The 19146-nt window shown below is 39.5% G+C and overlaps 1 protein-coding gene across 1 annotated transcript in view; it reads right to left on the bottom strand.

Moving 5' to 3' along the window:
* The window catches only part of FAM81B (family with sequence similarity 81 member B), an 84355-nt gene that overhangs the window by 54938 nt on the left and 10271 nt on the right, over window positions 1–19146 (bottom strand). Inside the window, exon 3 of the mRNA XM_027838497.1 lies at window positions 7804–8047. Coding sequence (XP_027694298.1) covers window positions 7804–8047 — 244 coding nt within the window. The remainder of the gene's footprint in view (window positions 1–7803; window positions 8048–19146) is intronic.

Genomic DNA, 19146 nt, shown 5'->3' on the forward strand with positions numbered 1-19146 from the left:
TGCTCCCCTGCTCTTTGATCAAGTCATTCCCCTGTTCAAGAATCTTTAATGGCCCCATATTTTCTCTAGGATAAAATATAAACTCAGCTTTGCACTTAAAAACCTTCACAGAATGGCTCCTGTCTCCTGACTTATTTCACATTCCTTCCTTCATACACTGCTTTCAGACAATTGGCCTTTCTGCTGCTCCACAAACACAACATTCCATCTACTGCTTCGATGTCTTTGTACAGGTCAACTCCCTTTCCAGAAGGTAGAATCTCTCATCAGAAAATATTGAACTCATGTGCTCCTTTCAATATGAAGTTTTTCCCAATTCTCCATTTTTGTTAGTATTCTAGCCCTCATCAAATGGTATGGTATTGATTTCTCTGTTTGAATGATGCATCCTCCAGTTAGTTTTTGTATTTTCAATACATAGTACAGTTTTACATATGGTAGGCAGTTAATGAGTACTTATAAATGCTAGGTGGATTGGATTGGGAGCTACCATTAGAATGTGAGCTCCTTGAAAGCATGGATCACATTTTTTGTTTTATTTTGTTTTGTTTTCTTTGTATCTCTAGAGCAGGGGTGGGGAACCTGTGGCCTTGAGGCCACATGTGTCCCTGTAGGGCCTCAAATGTGGCCCTTTGACTGAATCCAAACTTCACAGAACAAATCCCCTTAATAAAAGAATTTGTTCTGTAAAACTTGGACTCAGTCAAAAGACCACACCAAGGATCTAGAGGACCACCTATGACCTCCAGGCCTCAGGTTCCCCACCCCTGGTCTAGAACTTAGCATAGTGCCTGGAGCACTATGTGCTTAATAAGTATTTGTTGACTGTCTGATTGACCAGCAGAAGATCCTTTCGAGTAGGCTATCTCCACTTACTCCTCCCTCCTCACGTAGTTTCTGTTTCCACCTACCTCCCCACATTTTTTTGCCTTTCCCAGATGAATAGCTCTGCTCAATGTGCCATCTTCCAGAAGGATTTCCCTGAGCCTTAGCAGCGGAGTCTTTTTAATCTGAGGCAGTCTCTCATTTGGCCTTGGTGGCCCATACCTGAGATATCCTGAGCAAAATTATCCAAAATTCAGCCCTGACCTGACAACCTTTCCTGGGTTCTTTCTACCTGATCTCATAGACCTTATAAAATAGTAACAGTATGGATTGAAAGTCGAGGTCAAGTTAAGGCAATGAGCATACATTAAGTGCTTACTAGGTGCCAGGCACTATGCTGTAAGTACAAATATAAATGGAAAAGATAAAAAGACAATCTCTACTATGCTAGACAGTAGATTGAATTACACAATTGTATTGCAGTGTTTATATGAAAAACACTTGCAGCATATACCTGTACAACCTCTGTGGATTGGATGAAAAAGACTATCCATATTTAGGAGAGCTTGAGATTCCCTGGGAAAGTCACGTATGTCATTAAGGTATACACTGTGGCTCTACTATGTTCACACTATGGGGTGTGCTAAATGAGCAGCACTAACATTCTACATATTTAGATAGAGCTTTCACTGAAAAGGAGCTAGATTAGTTTAGCACAGTACTTAGTGCATAGTAGGCAATTAATAATTGTTTATTGACTAACAGACTAACTAGATGATAGTAAACTGAGTCAGCAGCATGGTATGGCAGTCAAAAAAGATAATGCAATTAGGGGTTGCATTAAGAGAGGCATGGCTTCCAGGAAGAAGCAGACGAAGATACTACCCTATTCTGCCCTGGTCATATCACATCTGGAAGGGTGTTCCTTTCTGGGTACAACAGTTTAGAAAGACAATTAATAAGCTAGAGAGTTATCTAGAAAAGGACAACTAGTATGATGAAGGGCCTTAAGTTAATGTAATTTGAAGATAGCTTGAAAGAAGTTGGGATATTTAGCTTGATAAAAAGAAAACTGAAGTGGGTGGGTGTTGGAGATTAAGGGTGGAATATGGCAGCCATATCCAAGTATTTGAATGGTTGTTATGTGGAAGAGGGAGTAGATTTATTCTGTTTGGCCCTAGCAGACAGAACCAGGAGCAGTACAAGCCACAAGAGGTAGATTTAATCTCGATGTTAAGAAAAACTTTTTTTAAGTAGAGCTGTCCAAAAGCAGAATTTGATGAATGGAAACACTATTGATGGTGGTGACTTCTTCATCACTGCAAATATTCAAGCAGATGTTGGAAGACAACTTGTTAAGTATATTAGAGATGGAGTTGTTAGTTGGGCTAATGGCTACTGGGGTTCCTTCTAACCCTAAAATTTGATGACTATGTGTCTTCTCCTATGCGCCAATCACATTTGTATTTGTATTATTGTTTTTTAAAGCTCTCTTCTTCTACAGAACTACAGACTCCTTGACAGGAGAGAGGCCCTTCAAGGATGGAGAAAGCCATTCTTCTTTATATCCCCACTGCCCTTCATACAATAAATACACAAGGAAAAAAAAACAAATCTGGAAATATTTTAGAAAGAACTTGGTAATGTTCATTGAATTAAATTAAATGATATTTTCATTATGACAGTACTCTCTAGAAATGGAATTGATTTCTTTAATGCTTTTACTGTAAGATACTACCAATAGTTGTGATAATAGTTGCTACTTCCCCTTGACCCCAACCTAAGCCAACTCACATTTATAATAAATACATAGATTTATTGGTGACTAAGGCTACCTCTCCAACCTATATCTTCTTTCCACCATCTTTCCAAATTGCTGATGTCAATACTGAGATATGATGATTCCGGGGAAGACTAATGAAGTTATAATGTGAATTGTAGAGATAGGCTGGAAATCTCCAAGACTATAAGGTTGATAAGGACAGGGGCCAGTCTTATCTAAACACTGTATCTCTCCCATTGCCCAGCACAGCACTTTATGTATTTGTTGAATCTGAATTGGAATTGGAAATTACTGACAAAAAAAGTTCCGTAGTTCCTAGTAAGAGTAACTCAGACGTCAGAGAAAGCGAGAGAAAAGAACTTAGAAAAGAAAAAAATATTTAATGTCTCTAGCATAGTGCTCAGCCCATAAGTTTGTAACTTTGTAAGTTCTTGTGTGATAGAATTGAACCAGTATTCAATATTTGGTGAATATGCCACTTTTAGCATAAATTTGGGGTTTGGATCAGCATTGACTGTTCTTTGACTTCATTGATTTTTCCATATTATACAGGAGAGTAACATTGCATTAATTAGAACCCCATACATTTGTAATTCATGATAATTTGACCATTACTGTCCTGGAGTTTACTTTGGCATTATCTACATACAAAAGGTTTTCTAAGCAAATGGAAATGAAAATGAAAATGTCAAAGATCCACATATGGAAACCTGTCCATTTACAAATTAGCTGATGGAATCTGCCGGAAGAGCGAGAAAAGCTTGCCGGAGAGCTCAAAAAGCAACACATTCCATTTTACAACAAAGCTTTTTCACTAAGTTAAAAAAGTCAGTCAACTAACCTACTCTGTGCCAGGCACTGTGCTAAGTACTGGAGATACAAAAAAAGGTAAAAGATGGTCTCCGCCCTTAAAGAGCTCATAGTCTAAAGGGGGAGACACAACCGTACAAACATGCTGTAGATAGGATAAAATGTGGATAATCTCAGAGGGAAGGTATTAAGATTAAGGAGGCCTGGGAAAAGCATTTTGCAGAAGGTGGGACTTTGAGGTAATGCATGAAGAATGATGAAATTTATAAAAAAAAAGAATTCATTTTTAATGAGTAAGATTCAGAGAATATCCAATCTTAGAATCCTAGGATTACAAGATTTAGAGCAGGGAAAGACTAGAGACTGTCTAATGTAGATCCTGCTTCCTTTTTCCCTCTGGATTTTCAAGAAACCTCTCTCTTCTGTTTCTCCTCCTACCTGTCTGAGCACTCCTCAGTGGCTGAACCATCATCCATATTCCACCCTCTTTGCTTGTGGGTGCCCCTGGGCTCTGTCTTGGGCTGTCTTTTCTCCCTTCACACTTTTGCCTGGTGATCTCATCAGGTCCTTATGGGTTCAGTTATCACCCCTGTTCAGATGACTTCCCAGTCCACATGCTCAGGCCTCACCTCTCTCCTGAGTTGTAGTCCACATTACCACATTACTATGATTTTATGATCCTACTTGATGCATATATTCTCATTTAATTTCTGAACGTGAGCCATAAAATACAAATTACAGAAAATATTATGCTATTTAGAATAAAAAAGTTTTAAAGTATTTTAACAGTATTCATTTAACAGTATACAATTAATTATATTTTATAATGTAATATGTAATGCCTGCTGGACATTGTCCACCTGCTTATCCCATTGGTACTTCAAAGTCAACATGTCCAAAACAGAAATCAAACCTAGCTATCTCTCTAATTTCCCGCTTTTTGTCTGGCAAACCACAAGCCTTCTAATTCTCTCATTTAGAAGCCTCAGGCATCCTTGACTCTTCCCTTTCCCTAATCCTCCATATTCAACCATTGTTAGGTCCTGTGGAATTTACATCTTTCCCATACGTTTCCCTTTTCTCCATGCGTGCTTCCACCACTTAATTTCAGATCCTCACTCACTTTTTCCTAGAGTGTTGCTATAGACTTCTAAAAGGTCTCCCTGCCTCCAGCATCCCTGTCTCTAATTCCCACTCCATACAGTTGTTGAGTTGGTGTTCCCAGAGTACAAGCCTGAGGCTGTCATTCCCCTACTTAGGAGAAAGAACTTCTATGGCTCTAAGACAGAAAGAAAAGACAAATTCTTCAATTGAGCATTTAAAACCCTTGACAATCTGACTCCAGCCTATATTTGCAAACTTATTCTACTTAACTTCCTCTAAAGTGACACTTTCCAGCCAAATTGGCCCACCTGCCCTCCTTTTCCTCCAAATCTCTTCTGTGTCTTTGCACGTGCTGACCCCACAGGCCTGGAATGCTCTTCCTCCTCACCTCAGCCTCTTGGAATCCCTAGCGCCCTTCAAAATTCAGCTCCAACACCATCTCCTACATGAGGTTTTTCCTCATTCCATTAGTGGTTAGTGTTTCCTCTCCCATTACTTCATATTCGCTTGTCTGTGTTCCATGCTGGCTCACTCTCAGTGGAATGCAAGCTCTTGGAGGGCAGGGGAGATTTTGTTTCTGCCTTTATGTCCTCAGAGCCTGACACATAGTAGGCACCTAATAAATGTTTGTTGAAGTGTTTTAAATTTAGTTCCTTTTTCTCTTAAGGTCTGAATGAAACTATGATTTTATGATCCTACCTGACGCATATATTCTCATTTAATTTCTGAACATGGACCATAAAATACAAATTACAGAAATATTATACTACTTAGAATAAGAAAGTTTTAAAGTATTTTAACAGTATTCATTTAACAGTATACAATTATATTTTATAATGCAATATGTAATATATTTCAACAGCATGCAATTAATTAACTAACTACTAAATGAAAATTAACTACCAATAGGACCTCTATTTGGTCATACTTCATTATGGTTTAGTCTGACTTTTATTTTTAAAAAGCTGTCTTGTAATCTAGATTCTCACTAATTCAGACTAGTCTTCTCCACTAACTGGTTTGAATTGGGAATTCAAATAATATGAATCCCATAGCAGGTTTTCAGATACTTTTGAGGTTTTATATTATTTGGCTAGTGCTTTGGTTTATTTTGTTCTTTACAGAATGAAACCAAAAGAGCCAGTCACTGGGAGAAAAGAAACCTTTATTCCCAATAACTAGTGAATGGAATATAATGAAAATTTCAGGAAAAATTGTGATGGTTTTAGTAATCTCATTCTATTTTCAGTTTCCAAAGATTTGGATCCTCAAGGTAACTACGTTTGTGCTAATGTTAAGTTTCTATATTCTTCTGGTCCACCAAAAATGTAACTCCTTCTGGGTCCATCTTATGACTTCCACTTGACTCTTATCTCACAACACCAAGCCACGACACCTGGATCGCTCTCCTTCCTTATCTCTACCTCAAAGCTTCCCAGGCTTCCTTCAAATATCTGTAGAAGTCCTACCCTCTGCAAGAAGCCTTTCCCAGTCTTCCTTAATCTTAGCATTTTCCTTCAGAGACTACCCTTAATTTATACACAAACACACACACACACACACATCTTGTTTGCATGTTGTTTCCCCATTACATTGTGAGATCCTTGAGAGCAGACTGTTGCTTGCCCTTTTTTTTTTGGATCCTCAGTGCTTAGCACAATGCCTGGCCCTTAGTAGGTGCTTAATAAATGCCAGTTGACTGACTCTGACTTGTAGTGCTTAATTTGCTCCTAGGGATACTTTAATTACTTTTGGAAGCAGCATTAACTCAGGCTGACGGCTTTGGAATATTCTGGCTAATATCTTGGCAATCTCTAAATTACTATTCCTTAACTACAAATAATAATCCTCCATCACTTTAGTACTAACCAAGTATTCCTCTAAATTAAAGTAAAATTTTAAAGGAGATGTTTTGATTTAGATATTTTCAGAGTGGATAGGGAGTAAGAAGACTAAGGTTCAAATTCCACCCATAAACTTGCTGTGTGATCCTGGGCATCACTTAACCTCTCTGGGCTTCAGTTTCCTCATTTATAAAATGAGAGGGTTGGATTTGATAGCTTCTATGGACCCTTCCAGCTCTAAATTTATGGTCCTATGACATTCTTGCAAATGTTTTGTCAGAATAGTCCTCACAAGGGGGCAGCTAGGTGGCACAGTGGAGAGAGCTCCAGCTTTGGAGTCAAGAGGACCTGAGGTCAAATCCGGGCCTCAGACACTTGATGCTTACTAGCTGTGTGACCCTGGGCAAGTCACTTAACCCTGAATGCCTCACCAAAAAGAAAAAAAAGAATAGTCTTTATAGGTATAGAAAAAAAATGGGTCTTCAAGGTTTCTTGACCTTAAATATAAGATAATAAGAGATGGCATATAGAGTCAGACCTACGATCTGTCCAGGCTAGTTTCTCTCTCTGTGTCTCTGTCTGCCTGTCTCTCCCTCCAAAGGGGGCATGTTGTAGGAGGGTGTAGTGATCTTCTCTGGTGAAACTTTCAAGAGGTGAGCTCTCAAATGGCTTGGTTTTCTTAACTTATTTTCAAGTTTTTCAATGGATTTATTTAAACTACATTCTAAGGATTTTTACCTTTTTAGTTTGTACTTAATTTAATTAGATTTAATCTAAAAAACTCCTATTTGGCAGATATAATAAAATTAAAAAATTACCAGTTTTCACAGCGTTTAGGGCATTAACTGGAGCTTTGTCCCAGGGTGCTGACATCCAGGTGTAGATGGTGAGTAGGGGCACACTTTCTTCCTGGGTCAGTGGACAAGGGAGGAGGGAAGGGGGTAGGCCAATATAGTGGTGCCATTTTCCTGGGGGAAAGAAGTATACTGCCTCCCTCAATTTTCCCCTGCTCCAAAGTTCCTATTGCTATCCTGCCCCTCTCAGGACCCCTTACAGCCATACTAGTAACGTGCATCTTATAGGGGCAAACCCTATGTACCACCTGGCCTGAGGGCTCAGGCCACAGTCCACATGCTTGGAACCAGGTGTGGAATCAGTAGAGATTGGGGCACATGCCAGACGTGGAGTATACTAGGGTCTCTGCTTCCTCTGTTCTTCCTTTTCCTCCATGCTCCAAAAAGCCCTCAATTGGATTTACTCTAGAAACTGGAATTTCCAATTTGGTTCTAGCACTTTCCTTCATGTGATAATTTTAGCACTAACCAATTACCATTATATCAAGGGAAACACATTTATGCCATTTAAAAAATGGTACTGATAGTAGATATTCCTAGTTAAATAGTGATGTCACCCAATGGGAAAAAAAAAAGAAGTCACCTGGATGTTTTGATTGAGCTTTTTGACAATGCTAGTGATAGTCTGGATGTGGTTTTCCAGCAGCTGCCTGGCCATTGACTCCTCCTTTTGGAATCCATGGCTCCCTTGAAGACAAGATGAGATCTCCTCCTTAATGCGAAAGGCCTGTTCAAGAAGAACAGCCATGGTTCTCTCCTGGCTAGCTAGTCGTTCTTCTATGGAATATCTTGGATTCCATGGAATGGCAGGAAGAAAAGGCTGGTCCCTGGACAGAGGAGGAAAAAAATAGAAATCAAGACTTTATATTGATAAATTTGAGGAAGAAGAAATCAAATTGGAATTCTTGTTGCCTGTTCCTTTCTCCTTTCCACCAGTACCTGTCAACTCATAGAATTAGCAGACCTCAACAAAACAAAGAAGATGAGTGTTTTTTTTTAAGAACCACTGTGGTCAGAATCTTGATTTTATGTTCCTTCTAAAAAGCAGGTCTATCTCACTGTCTTAATATCATATCATGCATATTTAATGTTTCCCACATAAACAAATGGTATGTTACAATGTAGCAGTTTTGTGCTATAAGGTTTGGGGAGGAAATCCATTAGGGAAGAAATCAGAATTATTCTTCCTAAAATTTTTTTCTCTACTACACAGAACATCCAACCACAACCGTGTTACTAAGTACATGATGAATCCAGGGGTGTGCTGGAGCCAGCTTGTACCAATTCTGAGAACCAATTTTCAAACTTTCAGTGTGCTCATTTACACCTTGGAAATAGACAAGTACTACAAATCAAGGCTTGATTTATTGTTTTGTTGATTGTCTAGACTTAAAGTGATGGAGCAAAATGTTAATAATGCAAATTAAACCTAATAGTGTATTGCACATTTTTAGAAAGCCAGTTGTCAAATATTTGCCAGCATACCCCTATGTATAAACAGATATACGATAAATATAAAAATATACTTTAACCTAGATTGAGATATAGGAGTTTGGGAGTCAAGCTTGTCTATTCACAAATGTGGAGGTGGCTATGTGTAAAGTCTTAAAGTAACTCAAAATCAAATTAACAATCTTAGGCAGAAGATCAAGAGGAACCTGTACCTCCAACTGCTGGATTGTTTTGTAATTATATCTTACATGTGTTTCAATCAATCAGCAAGCATTTATTAAGTGTGTACCATGTGCCAGGCACTGTAGATGAAAAAACAAAATGAAATAATCCTTGCCCTCAAGGAGCTTATGTTTTGTAGAGGGAGACAAGTACGAAAAATATACATAAAATCAATATAAGGTAATGGGGAGGGGGTGTGGAAGGGAGGAATAGCACCTAGGGAGATTAGGAAAGATTTCCTATAGGCAGTGGTGTTTGAGTGGTGCTTTGAAGGGAATTAGAGTTTCTAAGAGATTCAAGAAATTATATTAAAGGAATGGTTAGAAAGACACTTTGGTCATAGAGAAAAAAGCTTATTTTGATGACTGCCTGTCATAATTTATCGGTATACAATTGTCTTGTTTTCCCTTGTTCTCATCTTTCTCCTAGAAAAAAAATAAAATCCAAACAAACCTTGGAGATCATGAGATTTATTAGCTAGAAATGACCTTAGGAGTTGTCTAGTCCAAATCCCTTATTTTATAGATGTGGAAACTTTTTAAAACTCCTTCCTGCTAGGACTAGTTTAACATTTGTGCTTAAGTCCTGTAGATAATAATGACAAACTTCTCTCATAGCATCACTGGAACAAAAACTTTTTTTTTCCCCTTGGTTTTGTTTTTTGAGACTGGCTCTCCTCATCTCTCCTAGGCTGAAAGTTCAGTGGCCCCACATGAGACTAATCCCACTGCTGTTCAATATGGAAGCTTTGACCTGTTTCATTTCCAGCCTGGGCCAGTGTGTCCCCTGTGGCCAGTGCTCCCAGGGGCTCCCCATATTAGTTCGGGATTTAATGCCAACAACCAACTGGCTTTATAAAGCTCTGTGTGACTCAGAACTCCTTAAGTGTATGCTAGCCTCTGCCTTCTCCCCTCTTCCAGCAGGACTATGGGTGTGCACCACCAATCCTGGCTGTTTTTTTTTTTTCTTTCTTTTAAAAACACTGGAGAGAATACTTGAAGAGATCAGTGAGGATCTTCAAAAAATTTATTTTCTTCCTGGTTTTTTATGTCAAGAGACACTCATAGAACAAAATAGGCTCTTTGTTTCTTTCTTCCTGCTTCATGTTTGTTTTCCTCTGTTTGTGATGTCTGTTGTCATCAGGCACAAGTACCCCTCTAATCAGCAACCAATGTATCTTGGACTGGTTTAAGAAGCTTAGTAGATGGGTCAGCCTTTATTAGTCTTAGTGGCAGTGGTTGCTTACAACATTTATCCTAAATGAAAGATAAAGCTTTCACTGCATGAAGGTCATTGGAAACTGTAGCCAGAAGAGAGAATGGCTCTCTATAAACACGTTGCCATCACTGATTTCAGAGGACAATAAGGAGAGAAGGTGTGTTGCTTTAATAAATTATCTCCATAACAACATAACAAGCCATATTTATACAGCACTTCAATACTCACAAAGCTCTTTCCTCATAAAGTAAGCAGAGCATTTTACAGATAAGGAAACTGCAACTCAGAGAGATTAAATGATTTACATATGGTGACACATATAAGTCAACTTTGGCTCTGGGTTGGAATCCAGAACTCCTGATAGGGAGTCCAGGGATCTTAGCATTAAATATACTCGCAGGTTCCCCACACCACAGAAAGTCTTTAACACGTCTAAACAAGGCTATTTTTGCCTTAGGAATCATTTTGATCCTGTCCACCTGCAAGACAGTTGTCTAAGAGGTTTCAATGAATTAAATCTTTTTTAACCAACATGCCTTAGTGATAAATGTCCACATACAACAAAGCCCTAGCCCTTGACTCTGAAAGAGTAAATGACTGAGCCTGCACCTCATGGCCTTGATATTAGTCTTTCCCTTTCTAGCATTGGCTAGGGACCCCTTTTCAGAGCAGAGGGAGACCATGGAAGGATCAAAGAACTAAATATGGCTTCATCATGAAGAAGGTAGGACTTGAAGAAGGGATATAATTTACGGATTAAGAGGGTAGAATAGCAAGGAAAGTAGATTAAATGAAGAAATAAGTTGTAAATCAGTGTTGAGTGTTCATGGGAAAATGGGCTGATGGAAGTTGAAGTTATATGTTGTAAAGTTGGAGGAGATATCAAATGAGACATTGTATCTTGAAAGTCAGGCCGAGGTGGTTAGAGTTGATACAGTAGGACATAGGGAGCCATAGGAGATTTTTCAACATGGAGAGAGTATAAAATGAGGAACACAGACTAGCTGAACTCTATGATAGTTTCAATAGTCAGCGGTTCTATGAAAAATGGAGTATTTGAGGAAAATTTATCTGCCAGCTGCACACAGGCATATTGCTTGATAGGGTAGGATTAGGAACACCAGGAAGGAGGCTTTGGATGAGAGTAGAAGCAGTGGAATGAGACAAAGGAAGGGTTTATGATATTTTTCTCAAAACCTACTTGTACTTCTCTGTTTCTGTTAGTATTGCCACCACTTAATAGTTTACTTCCCACATTTGAAATCCTTGGGGTTATTTCTGAGTCTTTCTTCTCTATCCTCTCTTGTATCCAATCACTGCCCGAGAGCTTGGTCTTCAAAATCCCTCTCACATATTTTCTCATCTCTCTATTCCCACTACCCTAACATAAATACAGGTGTTCATTATCTCTTTTCTAGGCCATTTCAGTGGTTACTTAACAGGCATACTTGGCTTTACTCTCTCCACCTTCCCGTCCATCCTCCATACCTCTGTCAGATTATGCAAAGGTCCTTACGCTTACAGCTAACCAGGTCACTTCCTCTGCTCAAAATCCTTTGTTGCTTCCAGATTTAAAAAAGTAGGATCCCATGAATTGGAATTCTATGGGGGCAGCCAGCCCAAAAGGGATGTGGGCAAATTTTCTTTTTTAGTTTTATTTTGGCTGTTGTCATTTATTGGTTTATATTTTTTAATCCATTTGTATTGATATCATTTGTTTTTACATCACCTAAATTTCCTTTGCTATTTCTCCCCCTCCCTGAAAGCCATTCCTACTACCAAAGAATAAAAAAGAGGGGAAAAAATAGTTCAGCAAAACTAACCAACAAAATGAAGATGTCTGATGTAATGTGCAGTCTTCCATACCCATAGTCCCTCATATTTATAAAGATATGAAGAAAAGTGTATGCTTATATTTCTTCCTTGGGATCAAATTTGGTTATTATAATTTCCATAGCATTCATTTTTGATTATTTTGTATCATTGTTTTTTACATTGTTGTATTCCAAAGTCACTAATGATCTCTCAATTGCCAAATTTCATAGTCTTCTCGGTCTTCATCCTTCTGGACCTGAAATCAACTTTGACACTATTGACTATCCTCTTCTTCTGGATACTTTAGGTTTTTCTGACATTACTGTCTCCTGGTTCTTCTTCAATCTGACCTCCTTCTGAGTTTATTTTGCTAGATCTTCCTCCAGATCATTTCCACTATCTGTGGGTAACCTCCAGGGCTCTGTTCTGTGCCTTCTTCTTTTCTTCGTCTTTACTGTTTCACTCAGTGATCTCAGTAGCTCCCATGGATTCTCTATATAGATGATCCCCAAATTTCTATATGCAGCCCTAACCTTTCTCTTGAGCTCCAGGCCCACATCCCCACCCAACTTTTAGATATCTCAAAACTAAAATCCTGTAAGCATCTTAAGCTCAATACATCTGAAACAGAATTCATTATCCTTTCCTTCAATCCCTTAACACTTCCAAACTTTCCCATTATTGTTGAGGGCTTACCATCCCCCTTGTCATCCAGACCTGCAACTTTGACATCATCCTTGACTCTTCTCTTGCACTCACTCCACATATCCAATCTGTAGCGAAGTGTGATTGTTTTTACTTTGACAATATCTCTCATTATGTCCCCTTTCTACTAACACAGCTGTCAGTCTAGTACAGGCTCTCATTGCCTCATGTGGAGGCTATTGCAATAACCATCTAATTGGTTTGATGGCATGGTGTCTCCTCACTCGATTCCAATCTCTACAGAGCTGTCAAGATGATTTTCCCAAAGCACAGGTCTGACTATGTTATCCTCTTACTCAATAAATCCCAGGGGCTCCCTATTACTCCAGAATCGAATAGAAAGTGTTCTATTCAACCTTTAAGTCCATTCATAACCTGGTACTCTCCTATCTTTTTAGTCTTTTTACATTTTACTCTCTTCCACATATTCTCATATCCAGCTACACTGATCTTGATATTTTTCACACAAGACACATTATCTCTCAACTTTGTACCTTTTTACCAACTATCCTCCATAATTGGAATGTTATTCCTCCTTGCCTCTGCCCTCTGGATTCCCTAGCTTCCTTCAAGGCTCGACTCTAATCTTGATTTCTGTGTTAAGCCTTTTCTCCTGTTTGCCTCCCCCTCCTCCCAAGAACTAGTGCTTTCTCTCTGAGCTTAATTTCCATTTACAATATATTTATCTTGTATATATCTAGTAATTCTATTAGAATGTGATCTCGTTGATAGTAGGGGCTGTGTTTTTGCCTTTCTTTATGTAAGTTCTTGAGCTGTTATCCCAGTGTACACTCACACTGATGGGCAAGTCCTCAGGACCTGGCACTATGCCTCCTCAGGGCTTGAGCCCTGAGGGTTTGGCCAACATCTTTAATACTGTAATTCATGAGTATTGCTTTCAGCAAGGATTATCAGTGTGCTTCTAGCCATGATTGTCAGTTCATAAAGTCAGCTACATTTTGCAAAGAAGTATTTTCTGAAGTGGTATAGTAAAAATAATTGGTACCATGGAAAAAGTTTGTTATTTATCATTTACTAATATTGTTTGAACCTAGCTTTATGTGGCTAGAAATTGTTCAACCCCAAAGCTTATTTGGAGAGGTCAGGCTGACCTCAGAGATGCTCTAGGGGAGCCAGATGGCTGTAAGGAATACTTAGATGCTTAGAACAAATACCTAGTGTTTGTTCAGGGGCACTCAGGTATTGTTTTGGGTCCACCCAAAGCTTGTGTTTTGGGTTCCCTACATTAGATTGACTTACCTGCTGATATACATCTCAAACCACACTTCTGGAGACTACCTACCGCTTATGCAAAGCCAATCAGACAAATGTCCCTTACACTTTTGCCTGAAATCTCACAAAGCCTTGAAGAGAGGGAGCCACATCTTCTGGCTCTCTTTCCTCTTGAACCAAATGAACTAATAAATTCCTTTCTAAAACTACTTTAGATTTTGGAGTCTCTTCTCACAACTAACAGTACAAAACATTCCTTCCAGAAGACTATAACACACTCTTCTGCCCGTATAATCAGAATCCATACAAGGGAAAGCAGACTCAGGCTCAGAGATCACATGTAGTAAAAAGTGTAACTCACAGCCCCTGAAAGTCCTTTTGTTGGAATTCTCAACTTGTTTCACTTGGTCTTGGGTAGATTTTCTGCTGCCTTTGTCAAGCCTTGACTCCGATTTCCTCATCAAGTGCAATCTGTTCTAGGATCCTGCTGTAGAAACTGTTTTTGAGGATGCTGTTAGACATGGAGTAAAATGTCCAAATCCTCCAGATCCTTTGAAGATTACAAGATCCAGCCAAGAGGAGGAGAAATAGCCTTGGGTGATGAAAAGTTCTAACCAAAGTCATTCCTTTTCCAGGGTGGCTTTCTCTCCTGGCTCATGGCTCCACTAAATTCATGATTCTAACTAACTCCCTGGTTTTATATAATTGGACAATATAAATTATAATGCCACTACAATGCATTACAGTGGTCCTCAGCCAATTGGAGCAGACTTCCTGTGGAACCTAGGAAGGTGTTCAGGCTTTGTTCATACCTACTGAAGAATTGAGATCTACTCTCACCTGATGCATTTACCTGACATGGCATACTGTTACTTACTTTGGTCAGGGAGGGGTGATTTGATGACTTACTCAATTACCTATTACACTTTTATCCTCAATGTTTAGCACAGTACCCAGTACTTGTAATGCTTATTGATCTTTGTGGTTCTCTTCTGACATATATAATCTTTTTGCTTTTTTGGCACCCATCTCTTTTAAATTATCAAAAGGTCACCAAATTTTGTATTTAAGCTGTCAAGGTGAGAAAATGCAATATAATTTGCTGGTCTAGTGTGGATAGAAATTGCTAACCCCAGATGAAAAAATTTTAGAGATTTTTTCAGAGAAATTTTTTTTTACTCATACATCTATAGATTTCAAAACTATTGAAAGCAAAAAATGCAACACATTTTTGAGGATAGAATCTTCAAAAAAACAAACAAACAAACAAACAAACCTGAGGCACTAGTTCTATATGATTTTAATGACTTACTACAGATGCAGGGATATATGCAATGTCCCACTTTCTTTTCTGCTCTATTTTTGTGAACAGACAAATCTACTTCAGAGACACAATAAATTTTTTGGTTTTGGGTCAACAGTCAGAGGTAAGATTTTCCAATACAGCATTCTGATTATGGCCAAAGAAGAACAGAAGAAAAACCTTGTATGTATGGCTATGCATACAATAGTTATGTGGCTGGCTAAGTTGTAGATCTGTCATTCAACCCAATAGGAAAACATCAATATAAATTTTAGGGGAGTTACATTGATGTCATGGAAACATTCCATGGAGGAATGTATCTCACTAATCTTTACATCTCCCATAGCACCCAGCACAGGTATATAAGTATTTTGCATACCTCAAAACTATGCATAAATGTGAGATAATTTTCATCACCACAATTTGGGAAGAAGAGAAGTGAGTCTGGGCAGGGAATGGGGGCAGAAAGCTTGTGGTGCTGTGTACCGGCCACGCCAACCTTATGCCGGCCGCGCCGAACACTCCTCCTATAAGGAGCAGGCTGCCAGAGTCATACTCACTCATCAGTCTTCGGTCCTCAACTGGATAAACACACAGAGACGAGCCATCGGGAGGCGCCAACACCAGAGCTTTATTCAGAGGCCATCACAGCAAGCCATCACAGCAAGGCCAAGCAGGAAGGCCAGAGCAACAGAGCAGGAGCCAAGAGAGCGCGTGATCTGACCACGCTCGTTCCTTAAGTACCTCTAAGCCCCTCCTCCCCAGCCCGCTTACTAGCCAATGATTGTAGGGTCAGATACCGGAAGGGGCTGTCTGAGTTTAGCACACCAAGGGAGAGGGAGTGACGTAGGAGGCTAGGACCGGATATAGGAAGGAGGCGTCTGGGATTAGTACATAGACATAGTACGTGACCTAGGAAGTCAGGAAGGACACAGGAAGGAGGCGTCTGGGGTCAGTGCTACACAAAGGGACCCAGGAAGTCAGGAAGGTCACAGGAAGGAGGCGTCTGTGGTTGACGTTGCATATAGGGAGGGGACTAAGCAAAGGGAACTCGTTCTCTGCCGTCCCTCTCCCACGTGGCACCGCCCCTTGCCTCAGGAGCACAAGCTCTGGCTACTTCCTTGCACCCAGCTTATCTCACATAGCACTGCCCACTGCCTCAGGGCTTCTCCGTACCCAGCCCATCCCAGTCCACCATGACTCTGCCTACCACAGCCCCTGCCTCGACTTCCAAATACCCAGATCTTACCCTACTCTTGCCACAATGTCCACCTGGCAACTGCCAACATCAGACAGTCCCTCACAGTGCTGTATCACAGATTCCATATACTACCCCTAAGGTGGGAAACCAGAGGCAAATCAGACAAATGTAAGTGGGAACAATGCCAAACTCAGATTTTATGTACAAGCCAAACTTGGTGGAAGTGGGAAGAGGGAGAGAAGGGATGGGATGAGGTATGACTTATACTGTATATCTTAGACTGGCTTTAAAGGTTTTGATGGGACCCCAGGTTCACTCAGATATTGTAATGGTCTTCCCAGGAGGAGGATTCAAGGTCCCTCTTGTCCTAGGAAAAGCATTTGATCTTTTCCAATCCCTAGAGGTGCTGTTTAATGAAAGTGTATCATTTCCACTTCTTATAGGGATGGCCTTGAAGCCATTTCATAATCTCCTGTCAGAGACATCACTTAGTGATCCTGAACCAAGGAGGAGAAGCAAGGTAATATTAAAAATAAGGAAAATTCTCAGGGCTCCTGCAAGGAAAATGAATCAAGCAGGAACCACATAGACACAGACACACATACACACACATCCCAAACAACTTTGCTGCTTTGCTAATTCATTCCTTCTATTTCAGATCTTTTGATATGGCTCTGGAAACTTAGTCTAGAGATGAGATTCCTAAAATCTGATAATTACATGTTTCTTTAAAGTTTGCAAAGTACTTTAAATGCATTCTGTCATTTGATTCATATCATAACCATGCAAAGCAAATGCTCCAACTCCTGTTTTCTCAACTTTACAGATGAGAAAAGTGACCCCCAAATAGGTAAGTGCCTTGCTCAAGGTCACACAGTAAATGTCTGAGGTAGAATTTGACCCAACTCTTTCTTTTTGCTACACCATAATTGCTGCCTTTAATTAAAATGACTTAATCATTCTATGGCGTAAACACTACTAGATGACCCATCTGAGTTATCCCCAAACAATATGATAATCTTATTTTTGTTCTACCTTCTGATGTATCAAAATATTACTAGACCAATGATCATGAAATATGAGTCTTCATAACGTAGTGGCAAAAGTAATGTATCACTGTATAATAAAATGACTGCCATTACACTAAAAAAAAAAATCCCTGAAAACAACTCCTTTCAGACCCTGGATGCCTCATTCCACTCATAAGAAGAAATAATAAATCATTTATCATTTTACCCATTTGACTTGCTGAAACTTTTATGTGCACAGACTTCAAATATAAAGCACTAGTAGTCAGCCAGAGGGCCTTTACCTCCCCCAAATATTCTCCTGTGAGAATTATTGAAACATATATTGGCTACAGTTCAGCCTAAAGGGCTGCCAGTAGAAATTACTTCATTTCTATATCTCCCTATTTTCTCTAGAAACTTAGGATAAGAGGTAGACTCACCATGAATAATAGAGTATATTCACCTTAATATCCCATCTACAAAGTTTTAAATCATATTAAGGATCTTCAGAGTTAAAACTCCTAAATCTCAAGGGAAAATAAATTTTCATAGATCATAAAATGTTGGAGCCAGAGGGGATCTTACAAATCATGTAGCCCAACCTCTTGGCATCATGTAATTCTGAGACTTCTAATAATGGATGGAAGATGGGTTGGCTCTTCCCCACCACAGCATCATGTCAATCACTCTCTCATGGAAGCTGGAATAGGGGGACTCTACTAGGTAAGCTTGTACCTTAGCCTGCGGACACCTTTTCTGTTTTAGGTTTGCTTTCCTGAATGGATGACCAAACATCACTGCTGTGATAGACGTGTCCAGACCTGAAAGTGACCTGGTGAGTTTGAGAGGTCCAGAGGTGCTTTGGGTCTAGATGACTGGAGGAAACTAGGAGTTGCTTCATTGAGCAAGATGACTGGGAATTATTTGTGTAGTACAGAGGATGTGTCCGTGCCTATTTACTGGTCTCACAAATTGCTTTACATTTTGGTCAAATTTAATTGTTAGCTTCCTGGAAGAGATTATAATAGTAGTTGTAAGTTACAGAATCCTGTTTTAAGTTGTTCTGTCAATGGGTACTTGTAAGAGTTTTTTTTTGTATTTTAACATTTTTTTGTGTGTGTAGGAAATAAATAGTAGCTCCATGCCTGATTCATACAGGGGAGACCTAGGCATAAACCAAGAAATCAAGCTTTAAAGAATTGGTCGATGGAAGCATTGGGGTGGGGACGTAGTGGGTCAAAGAGCATGAGATAAGGGAGTCTAACTCCTGTCCCTCTTATTAGAGGCAAAGATCCCCCAGAACTGAACTCAGGTAGATGTAGAGCAGAAGGGCCCCTGAAGGAGAGGAAGGATGTGCAGGCCCTTGCATCCAGAATTGATTCCTAATATTACACAAGCATTCTGTATCCCCTTCCCCTAAAATTATTTTGAATATGACTGAATATTTTCTAAAGACAGCATGCAGTAGTAGGTAGAGTGATTGACTTGGAGTGCTAAGTGGGTCCACTACAAATTTATATTACATAATCTCAACTGGATCTTCATTGTTCAAGGCAATTCTTTTATACCTCCCTAATTGACTCACCACAGTAGCTTTTCAACTCTCCTCAACTCCCTCCCAATATCTCAGCTGAGAACCTTGCCTCATATTTTGCTGAAAAATTTCAGACCATTCCCTGAGAGCTCCCTCATTTGCCCTCCTTCTTATCTCACATCATTCAGTTAACTTGTGTCACTATCACCTCCTTCCCCCCATCTCTCCCTGCC

This window comes from Vombatus ursinus, unplaced genomic scaffold, assembly GCF_900497805.2.
Source record: "Vombatus ursinus unplaced genomic scaffold, bare-nosed wombat genome assembly UNPS02014828.1, whole genome shotgun sequence".
Lineage (NCBI taxonomy): Eukaryota > Metazoa > Chordata > Mammalia > Diprotodontia > Vombatidae > Vombatus > Vombatus ursinus.